Below are 12,655 nucleotides of genomic sequence, written 5' to 3' on the forward strand. Positions count from 1 at the left end.
TCAAAATTGCAACTATGTTCAACAAGTATTTTGTATCAACTGGGAGAGAACTTGTTTCAAAGTTCCATTTGCAAAATCAGTCACCTGTTTTATTGTCAGATAGAGGGCATGCTATGAACACATTTACTTTGACTGACATTGATAAAGAATTTGTTGAAAAGGAACTAAAATCCATTGAAGCAGCCAAATCCTCTGGTCTAGATGGTTTTAGTAGTCATTTGCTCAGGTTGGCAGCACCTGTCATAGCACAATCAGTTACAGAGATGTATAATTGTTCTATTCGAGCAGGTGTTATCCCCCCTTGTTGGAAACGGGCAAAAGTAACCCCAATTCACAAAGGAGGAGACAAGACTAACATTGACAATTATCGTCCCATTTCAGTACTACCTGTTATTGTCAAGATACTTGAAAAAAATGTACACAACCAACTCCATGATTACTTTGTTGACAATGATCTACTTACCCCCCATCAGTCGGGTTTCAGAAAGGGCCATTCCACTCATACTGTTTTGACTTTTGTTACTGACCTCTTATTGAGGAATATGGATAGAGGAAGTTTAACTGGTCTTGTCTTCCTTGATATAAGGAAGGCATTTGACACAGTAGATCATGCGATATTACTTAGGAAGTTACAAATGTACGGTATTGAGGGAACAGCTCTTAAGTGGTTTACTTCCTACTTAAATGAGCGAACTCAGTATACTGTTGTTCAAAAAAAGAAATCTGCCATTCATGAAACAAAGGTTGGAGTACCGCAAGGGTCCATTTTAGGACCTCTGTTGTTTACTATTTTCATGAATGACCTGCCAAGAGTAGTTGATGAATGTGATATAATGATGTATGCAGATGATACTGTTATGATGTTCAGTGATCCAAATCCTGAAAGAATAGAAATGGTTTTGAACCGAGAACTCAAGAAAGTGAAGTCTTGGTTAGATGAGAATCACCTCACACTCAATGTAGATAAAACACAGGTACTTGTTGTTGGCACACAACAGAAGTTTGTTCAGTCCAATCTGAATATGGTCGTTAAAGTGAACGATGTAATTATCAAACAGGTCCAAAGTGTGAAGTATTTAGGGGTCTGGATGGACCAGCATCTTAGCTGGCAAGAGCAAATCAAATATACCTCAAAAAAGATAGCAGCCAGATTAGCATTACTCAGACGAGTTAGAAAATATCTAACTCTTGACAGCGCTAGATTGCTTGGTAATGCACTGGTTCTACCTTACTTTGACTATTGTTGTAATGCCTGGACGAATTGCAATCAGCGCAACAGGTCGATTCTGATCAAACAACATAAACAAATGGCAAGGATAATACTGAAAGCAAATCCTTTAACACCTTCCTCTCAAATGTTCAAAACTTTGCACTGGATTCCCATGGAGGAACGTTGGCGATTCCATCGGGCTAAGCTCTTATATGATGTAATTAATGGTTCTGCTCCATCCTATTTGATTGATCGCTTCACGCTATGCAGTAGTACACATCGGTACAGGACAAGAAGGGCGGGCACCCATGGTCTTGTTTTGCCTAGAGTCACCTCTGAGAGTGGGAAAAGGGCTTTTTCTTTTTCTGGAGCTATGCTTTGGAATGCACTTCCTGCAATTATACGCAGTTCTCCTTCAAAAGCTACCTTTTGCTGTAATTATTTGAAACATTTCGCCTCATAACCTGGGTTATTTGTTATCTGATATTTATGTTGATCTTGTTAGATCCATTTTCTGTAATCTCTGTTGTATATTTCTGTAGTGTTATTTGTCTGTTTCATTTGACTTTTATGAATGAGTTTGTGACACAGGGCCTCTAGGGAGAACAGTGCGTTGACTACTGATAGGGCCACCCTGTATAAATATGACTAAATAAATAAATAAATAAATAAATAAATAAAGTCATCACTGACAAATTAAGGTGATCCGATTTTTTTTAATCAATGATTCGACTCCTGATCGTAATAGGCATGACCATACAGGTTTCATCTGTGTTTAGGGACATTGGCCGTGTGATGTTTAGATTCTCATCTAGAAAAGGGAATCATATCTGCCACCTTTGGTACTATTCTGTATTCACTAGATAACGAAGATACAGCAACAAATACATATGACCTTTGACCCACCTTTACACTCCCAAGATGGAATCTGAGGAAAAAGTGGTTATTTTGTGAAATGATTCCCGCGACATCGTCTATACATGTTCAAAATATGGGAAAGATAGGCCAGGTATATGCCAAGATACAAGATGAAACATTTATTACGTTTGACCCTAATTTACATGCCCAAGATGTTGTCCGATCAAGTAGTTGTTATTTCATAAAATAATGTACGTGACATGAACTAAACATGTGCGAAGTATGGGGGTGATAGGGCGTGTTTTGCTTGAGTTATTGCAAAGAAAGTTGCAGAAAGAAAGGAATATCTGAATACATCGAAGATAAGCATTAATTTCAACCAATATTTCTAACGTGATTCCGACATCGTATGAAAAAACGAAGGACACATAACGATAGCGCAAAGTCTCAGCTACAACATATTGAAATCTGAGAGAAATTCACCAAAGGGTAAGTGAGCTAGTGCTCGATAAAGACAATCATGTCAATTTTCACATTAAAAAAAATTCCCTCCCATAGAGATAACACGTCATAACGAAGATACAGAAAGAAGTACATATTACCTTTGACCCCAATTTGCACAAACAAGATGGCATCTGAGCAAAAAGTGGTTATTTTGTGAAATGATCCTTGTAACTTGGTCTTTGCGTGTGTAAAATATGGGAAAGATAGGACATGCATTCACCAAGATACAGGGTGAAACATTTATGACCTTTGACCCTAATTTACATACCCAAGATGGTGTCCGATCAAGTAGTTGTTATTTTATGAAATAATTGACGTGATATGAACTAAACATGTGCAAAATATTGAAATGATAGAGGCCGTTTTTCTTGAGTTATTGCAAAGAAAGTTGCAGAAAGAAAGAAATATCTCAATACATCGAAGATAAGCCTGAATTTCAACCAAAAGTTTTGACGTGATCCCGACATCGTATGAAAAAACGAAGGGCACATAACGGTAGCGTAAAGTCTCAGCTACAACATATTAAAATCTGGGAGAAATTTACCGAAGGGTAAGTGAGCTAGTGCTCGATAAAGATAGTCAAGTCAATTTTCATTTCCAGAAAAACTGCACTCCCATAGAGATAACACGTAAACTGGTCAAATTTGACAAGATTACTTTCAATCCATTTTTACGAGGTGATACCGTTATCCAATCAAAATCTTGTAATTTTATGTTTGAAAGAACATTAAATAAGCTACAATATATTGAAATCTGGGTGAAAATTGACAAAGGAGTAGTGAGATACGCTCGAATGAACTTGAAATTTGATGACGTCATTTTGAAAATTTACTTTTTTTACTTTATTAAGAAATTTGATATCTTTTAATCATTTTGTCAGCATTATCACCCCATGAAATGACATGTACAACTCATCAGCTTTCAAAATATGTAAAGAAAATGGGGGGTCACCGTCCATCCTGACGAGTAAAATCGGATTTAAAATTAGCAGTTTTTTGGCATAGTTGCACTGTATATTATCGCCATTGACGCGCGCGCGGAATTTCAACTTTGACGGGCCCGTATGACGTCATATTGAATCGGATCGACTTGAAACTTGGTAGAAATATTTCTTGACATTTCAGACATTTGATCCGTGCGATGAAACGGGAAATTTCTATTGCATATGAGCTGTGCGTGCGTATATGCGCGCGCGCGTACGCGGCCGTCGATTTTTTTCGAAATGCTGTAAATGACCTGAAACGTGTGCAAAACAATTTTGAGGTTGATTGGAGCATGTTTAAATTTCAACGCGCGCGTACGCGCTCGTTTACTATGAACGTGACTAAATTTTATGAAATATATCAATAGACCTTGACTTGAACTATATGATATCTTAATTTCATTCAAAAATTCCGTTCCATTAATGAGATATTGATGTAAACGTGATTTCAGATAATGACGTCATAATGACGTCACGGTTAACTGATCACATTGATACACTAGAGCTGTCGTCCTTAGGACATGATACATATATGGTATAAGTTTGGAAGTGATAGGTAGGGGACTTTTTAAGTTAACCGATGCACAAGATTTGAGGAGAAAGAAATAAAGAAGAAGAAGAAGAAGAAGAAGAAAGAATCCGTACAGATACAATAGGTGATCCGAGTGGATACTCGGATCACCTAATGAGAGAAAAAGCAATAAATCATGAACTCGAAAAATTAAATTAAATTTCTGTCTTTCTTTTGTTTTGTTTTTTGTTGAGTGTATATATTTAAGTACACATTAAGCATCACAAATCAGTTCAGAAATATTCTTTACCTGAATGATTTTCGTAGTTGTTATTGCCTTATACTTTCTTCTTCTCTTTTTGTTTTAATTGCAAATAAACTCGATTGTCCAATTTGACAGCCCAGCTGAACCCCCCCCCCCAAAAAAAAAAAGTAAATCAAAGTATAGGTTAAAAATATTTCCCCATTTTTACACTTCATTGAAAATAGGCTAGTAAGCTCTAAGCATGAAAAAAAAAATTCTCGGACTTCAAAAGTAATCAAAATAAGAGAGGGTTAGAGATGCACAAGGGTGAAAATCAGAGAAAGAAAAACAAATTTAATGATTAGGATCATTTTGGCATGCTCTACAGAAGTATCAGGCAAAACATGTCTACTTCACGATGGATAAAGCACAGGTCTAAAAAAAGGGAATAAAGAATATATATATATATATATATATATATATATATATATATATATATATATATATATATTATAATATATATATTTATATATATATATATATATATATATATATATATATATATATATAAGTAACAAAACTGCAACAAAATTCATGCTGTATTCATCAACAGTTTATTTCTTGTGAAGAAATATACCGTTGGTGAATACACCATGAAATTTACAAAGTTCATGCTGTATTCACTAACGGTTTATTTCTTGTGAAGAAATAAATCGTTGGTGAATACAGCATGAACTTTGTTGCAGTTTTGTTACTTATCTTGTTATCTTTCCCACACGTGGACTACCTTATCAACATGATTATATATATATATATATATATATATATATATATATATGCATATACATTTACATTTTTTATGTATATATATATATATATATATATATATATATATGGTTCAAAAAGTTTGAGAATATCATCCATGTGACTGTAGGCAGAGAAAATTGTTCTCCCAGATGAGACAAATCAAAAAAAAAAAAAAAAAAATGGGTCGTCAGCCGACATGCAGACAATCCTATTCTTCGACTTTCGGTGGTCACATTTATCAAATAATATTGACCAATCATATCAATATAATATCAGCCGCTACTGCGGAAGCACAACAAGGAGCATCAATGACGGCTAGCAGTCAAATGAGGAAAAGTCAAAGTCAGCGCCAAATTTATACCTTTCCATTTTCCTGGTATTGTCCGCAGTTTGTCCGCATGCCTAACTTGTGTTGTCCGGAAGGCATCCTGATTGTCCGCGTTCATTCCTGGTGTAATCCTAGATGGTTCCGCGCTGCCCGGCTACGATTAGCATATTCCGAGGTATTTCGCGCTCTTCCGGAGTGATTCCTAGGAATGTCCGCAGTCAGTCCGCGGACAGTCCGCGGACAGTGCGCGGACAGTCCTAGGAATGTCCCAGGACAAGCCGATTCACAAAGTTATTCCGCGTCTGTCGCGGACAGGATGCCGAAATAACAAAAATTGCTTCCACAACCCTTCCGGGGCTTGTCCGCGCCCAAGTGGACGTCCGCCCTTACCCGACTAACCATTGATCACAGCGACTAGTCTGTCTTTGTTCGACATTTGTTATGTGCTTGTAAATATCTATAAATAAACAACACTACAATGTAAATAACACAGTCTGCAATAACCTTCAGCCTATTAAAGGAGGCAGAAATACCCAAGAGAAGAAGACAAAGAAGAAGAAGGGGAAATGAAGAAGAAGAAGAAGAAGAAGAAGAAGAAGAAGACATGATTAAAATTGTCTGTATACTGTTTTCAATATTTGATCTTGTGTCTTCAGATTGGAATCCATACACATGTATAATGATGAAAATGTATTTTTTATTGGGAAACATGCATAGCAGCCCGCAGGCTGAATTACATACATTTTACATGAATGAGTGTGAGAAAAATAGAAAAAAGGCATAAAAAGGACAAAACAAACAAACAAACAAAAATAGAAGGGTTAAACATTTCACAATTCATTTTTGTCATCATCATAAATGGTTCTGTCATGTTCCTCCAAACATGTAGCTATGTCAAAGTATACTTGATTACAAAACCAAACAAATCAAATAAAACCAAAGCCAGTACCCAAATCAGATAATCAACATATTTTGCTCGTTGTACATAATGCCCATGAAAGCTGCAGGACCTAATGTGAAGTTGTACAGAAGAGAGAGGGAGAGAGAGAGAGAGAGAGAGAAGGAAAGAGGAGGAGAGGAAGAGGGAGGGAGGGAGGGAGAGAGGAGGACGTATCCCAACGTGTTTCAGAGACGGATAGAAAGAGGTTTAAGAAGTTGCAAAAAGGAGATTTAATCAGGATGTTCAAAATCATATTAAGAACTGAAACAAACAAGCTTTAGCTTAATTTTAATTCAAAGATTGTAACCATCAGAAATTGTCACACAGACTGGTAAATAATTACCGAAAGATAATTATGTTACATAATAACAATGATATTCAGTCTTCATATTGGGTTATATTGAAAATATATTACATTACGGTATCCTATGTAAAATAATAATCAAATAAAATATTTTAATATTCAACCTTATCAACCTGCAACTGATCGATCTACAAACATATTCAATCTGAATTATTCCTTTGGTGTGAGCTATAATGTGAACAAAGAGCAATAATGAAATTACCTGGAGTACATATCCTGTTCATCAAAATAATATTGGTAGTAGTGTCGGTAATAATAACAATAATAATAATAATGATAATGATAACAATGATAATAATAATAGTAATAATAATGATAATAATAATGATAATAATAATAGTAATAATAGATATTATGAAAAACATATACGTTATATATATGCATATCATATTGTGTATCAAAAAGGTCCATAACCTCTAACATGGCCATGTCGGCGATAGGTCACTCCCACAAAGGCTAACCCATTATTAAATTTTCTCTCTTCATATTCAAGACATGGTTTGTCACTGCGAACTGTGTGTTGAATATGAACAAAGAAAATGGACTGTGTGGGTTGGCTTTTTTCTCCCTTTGTAGCCAATATGATGAGCATATATATATATATATGTTTTTTTTTTTTTTGAGAATCCTTCCGTACACACTGGTTTTAAAAGGTGGGGATCGAAAAAGTCTAAGTAGGTCCTGCCCTGTTAGTATTAATGTGCCATGATGTCTTTGAATGATTTCAGTATTTGATCAAAACCTGGCCACAAACTTAAACAAGCAGGATGAATGACAAAAGTTTATTTGGATCACCGGTTCAGCAGACCTTTTTTTCGACACTTCAATAGTCTTCATTGGAAAACAGATTATATCTTACTGTTTTCGACCCAGTAACTGATCACTTGATTAATCAGGAGAATCCATGATTTCACTGGTTATCATATCGATAACAGATAACAATGACAAATTAAAGCAATTAATGTACAAATCCAGTCACTTCAAAATGCTTTGGACTTTTATTTATTTATTTGTTTATCACGCTCCTTATGAATAATGTACAAACATACTTTTATCTGTACTTGTATCCAGGAATAGTACAGGGAGTACATTTTGTTTTCTTCAATCCTTAATTCGTGTATAATATTATTGGATCTAATGTTTGTCCCTTCAAATGCGTGCACGTACTTGTGTAAGGCACATTCCAGCGTTATTCGTATCATGTACTTTTTTCGTCATGCATTCTTGCTCATTAAACTCTATTTTAATTGTTGTTATTTTCCCTTTTTTCCTCCGCAGATTCAAGATCTGGAGTTGTATCTCAGCAAAGAGCAAGAGGATTTAAAACATCAGTCCTCAGGAGGAGGTGACTTGGCCCGATGGGTGTGTACCATGCCAAGTCTACAGAAGTTCCTGCTGTCGTGCCTCTTCTTGCCCGATGGTTTCCTCTCAACAGCCATTGCTTTAGCATCATCCTGTCAGGTATGTAATCTTCGTCCTTTGCTGTTTGGGTCATAGAAGACCATGCGTGAAAACTGATTAGGCAAATCATGATTTGGTTGAAATATAAAATTATTTATATATATTTCTATTTCTAGCAGTTTGACAACATTGTGACATAACTAAGGTTATTTGTAACTAGTCTTCCTCATCTGTAAACCCTTGGTAAGGGTACTTCTGTTGAAATGAATGTTTTACTCTGAACTGAATACAATAAAAAAGAACGAGATCTGGCACCTGGCCTTTTGCCTTCTTGGAAATCGAGAAGACGATATTTCACATCTTCCGGTTTTTTTGTTTTGTTTTGTTTTGTTTTGTTTTTCTGGAAACCACTTTTTTTTTGTCTCTCTCTCTCCCTCTATCCGTCTCTCATACCTCTCTTACCGCCATGATTAACTGCTATCTCATCGTTTACGTACGATCATTCTTGACCCAAATAATATTAAATGGAACGTTCGTACTATTGTTTCAGATCACATTATTAGTTTGAGGAGATAGACTATACGAACATGGAATTAACAGAATAAACGTACTCTCCTATACTTGAACCACTGGCTGTGCTCACCATCCGTATATTGTTTAATTGATCTTTTTATGTGAACTATTATTTTTTTTAGTACGGAAATAAAGCAAACAAACAAACAAACAAACAGTCATTGACAATATTCCAATCTTAACTTACACGTTTTATATAAAAGTGGATTGAATTACTAAATTTGTGGTGGATGTCTTAATATATTACATTGTATTACTAGGAATATTGTCTCGTCACAAACTGCAAGTGGTATCGTGGAATAGGGCAGGGAGCAGATTTTGGTATAATAGACATCGTTTGACCTTCTTACCATGACTAAAATATATGTAAACCATCAGGACATTTCATAGGCTTCTCTATCTACAAATCAATTATTGGTCTTTTGTACGTACAAATGTATCCAGTCCTTCAGAAGAATTTCTTTCTTTGCTCCTTGTTTTTCAACAGATTCGGGATCTGGTGTTTGATTTTCGCAGAGGCTTTGGTGATTCAGAATCTCTATCTCATGACGATTCTCAATATCAATCATCGCTTGGAGGAGACTTGGTACGCTGTGTGTGTGCCTTGCCAAATCTTACGACGTTCAGTCTGTTTTGCCCCTACTTGACCGATGATTTCCTCTCAGCAGCTACCGCCTCAGCATCATCCTGTCAGGTGTGTCATCTTTAATTATAGAACCAATTGCTTATATTGTGTAACTGTGCCCCTCTTTTGTCAAATGACTGACAATATATCATTTGTTTTTCCTCTGTTTTTGTTTTTTTTTTGTTTTTTGTAGTACAATATTGTTGGGAAATCTACAATATGCCGGTCATAGATTCGTTGTTGATTGTTTCTGAACAAAGTCTGTTTAGTCATTCTCGTCGTTTCCAACTCGATTTAATAGCGATCATTTTCGTCAAATTTTCTTCAATTTATCTCATATCTTTCCTGTTGTGATTTCTTTGGTTATTTGATTTTTCACTTTTTCCACATCAATGAGTTACAACACACACGTGTACTCCACCCACTCATAAAAAACAAAAACATAGACACACACATATACAAACACACCCTAATCATAGTACATACGGAGACAAACATAATGAACTCTTACATAAGCGAAAACAGTGACCCATGATATCCAGGCACATAAGTATATCATATTATTAAGATAAAAGACAATTTACATGTGTAGAGTTTAAGCCCCTTTGATTGATAATGAATTTAGTATATTGAAAGACACTGCGCTTTTCTGCTGTTTTCTGTGTATAAACGAAAATAAATGCCAGATTTTGACAGTTTCCAGGAAAAGAAAAACAGTGCAACTCGTTTATCATCTGAACAACGCCCGTCTTGAATCTGTTGAATTCATGAAGTACTTGGGTGTAACCATCACTTCTGATTTGAAGTGGACTCAACACATCAACAATACTGTCAATAAAGCCAATAACGTCCTTGTATTTCTAAGACGCAATTTTCTCTTAAAATCCGCTGATGTCAAAGTAACAGCTTACAAAACATTGGTTCGACCAATTGAAGAATGTGCTTCGTCTGTTTTGGGATCCATTTCACGAGAACCTAATCCACAAAGTGGAGATGGTTCCTAGAAGAGCTGCTAGATTCACTTTGAAACGCTACCAAAATACCTCAAGTGCCGCTATAATGCTGCAAAGGCCTGATTGGACCACTCTGGAACAGGCTAACAATTACGTACAAAATACACAATCATCTTCCAGCACAGGACTATAATATCACAAGGTTACCCAGTTGACAAGAGACACCCAACCACATTCCTATCATATACTACACTCGAAAACTGAATCGCATCGCTATTCGTTCTTTCCGATAGCAGTAAGGAGCTGGAATTCCCTGTCATTGAAAATTGCTACAGCGCCATCTGTGGGAGCATTCCGTAACCGGCTAACGGTTCATCACACTGGCTAGTCTGTCTTTGTTCTCCATAATGTGTGCCAACATCTTTAAATAAACAGTATTATAATGTAAATAACACAGTTTGCAAGAATCTTCATCTTTTTGAAAGAGGCAGACTTAACCAAGAGAAGAAGGAGAAGGAGAAGACATGATTAAAGTTTGTCTGTAAACTGTTTTTCAATGGTTTGATCTTGTGTCTTAGAATTTGAATCTATACACATGTACAGAGATGACGATGAAAAAAAAAAAATATATATATATAAATTTATTGGACAACATCCATAGCAGCCCGCAGGCTGAATTGCAGACATTTTACGTGAGTGAGTGTGAGAACATTGAAGTATGATATAGAAAAACAAAGATACATAAAAAAGAAAAAAAAACACACACACACACAAAATATATCAGGGTTAAATATTGCACAATGGAAGCAAATAACATGAATTATGGCCATGTCATGTACCTCCACATGTGTATCTATTGCAAAGTATATACTTGATAACAAAAACATACTAAAGATTAAACAAATCAAATCAAACCTACGCCAATAATGAAATCAGATGCTTAACTCATTTTGCTCGTTGCACATAATGCACGTAAAATGACCGTGAAAACTGCAGGACCAAGTGTGAAGCTGGGGAGAAGAGAGAGTGTGTGGAGAGAGAGAGAGAGAGAGAGAAAGGGAGAAAGGGAGAGAGAGAAAGGAAAAGAGGGAGACGGGGAGAGAGAAAAGTAGGGAGAAATGTTTCAAAACTAAATTGACACCTGAAACAAACTTCCGAATTACATATCGTTAATTATTACGCTGAGAATAATTCTTTACAATAGAACACTAATTCGTTTACACTATAATCCAAATTGCAATAACATTAATAAGAGGAATATAATCATATGTAACCATTTCTCATAAAATGCCGTTAGAAATATGCGAAAAGTTTGTGATTACTGAAGAATAAGCATCCATCCCGCATTTATAAATCGGATTATATTATATGAAAAATACATCACAGTACCATATCGTCGCTGGGGCGACAAGACCTTGTATCTCAAATTTTGGTATAAATGACTTTCTCAGACTATTGGTCAGGCAATTAGTCAAGCGATGTCCCGTTCAAGTTTCAGCTGCCCCAACCCCAAATTAAGGTCACCATGGCATGCCAAAGGAAAACACACACACACACACACACACACACACACACACACACACACACACAAATCCAACTGTATGTGGGTGCCTCGGCCACCGTGACCCTTTTCCCAAACATTTGACATTGCATATACAAAGTTAATAGTACGTTATGTGATCCTGCCATCCCAATCACGACATACTTTGATTAAAACATAATACATGTGGAGAAATGATTGCATTGGTAATTGTGATTTTTTAGAATGCTTGATAATAATTCTACAGACCTACAAAAAAAGATTAGAGCTTCTTCAACTCACGCGAAATCAAATTCATATGATTTTTTAGTCATTTTATATAATGCACGTAATGCCCGTCTAGGTTGTAGAACATAGTATGTAACTGGAGAAAAGAGAGAGAGAGAGAGAGAGAGAGAGAGAGAGAGAGAAAGAAAGTGAGTGGGTGAGTGGGGGGGGAGGGTGGGAGAGAGAAAGGTTTAGGAAGTTGCAAAAAGGAGGTGTAATCAGGATATACAAAAACATATTAAGAACTGAAACAAACAAGTTTCAGCTTAGATTTGATTCAAGGCATAAACTTATCAGAAATTATCACACTTACTGGTATACAAGAACCGAAAGATATGTTACATAATAATTGATATTTAGTCTTCACATTGTGTTATATTGAACATTTATCACATTACGGTAATTGTAAAATAAAAATCATATGAAATTCTTTTAGTATTCAACCTTATCAACCTGCAACTTATCAATCTAAAAACATATTCAAATGCATCTGAATTATATACCTTTAGTGTGAGTTATAATGTTAACATACAATTATGTAGAACAAC

At 35.7% G+C, this 12,655-nt stretch overlaps 1 protein-coding gene across 1 annotated transcript in view; it reads left to right on the forward strand.

The window, feature by feature from the left end:
• Positions 1-12,655, forward strand: part of LOC140236274 (uncharacterized) — a 96,227-nt gene that overhangs the window by 71,339 nt on the left and 12,233 nt on the right. The window contains exons 9-10 of the mRNA XM_072316232.1: positions 8,027-8,209; positions 9,210-9,416. Of these exons, the coding sequence (XP_072172333.1) occupies positions 8,027-8,209; positions 9,210-9,416 (390 nt within the window). The remainder of the gene's footprint in view (positions 1-8,026; positions 8,210-9,209; positions 9,417-12,655) is intronic.

Source organism: Diadema setosum, chromosome 12 (genome assembly GCF_964275005.1).
Source record: "Diadema setosum chromosome 12, eeDiaSeto1, whole genome shotgun sequence".
Lineage (NCBI taxonomy): Eukaryota > Metazoa > Echinodermata > Echinoidea > Diadematoida > Diadematidae > Diadema > Diadema setosum.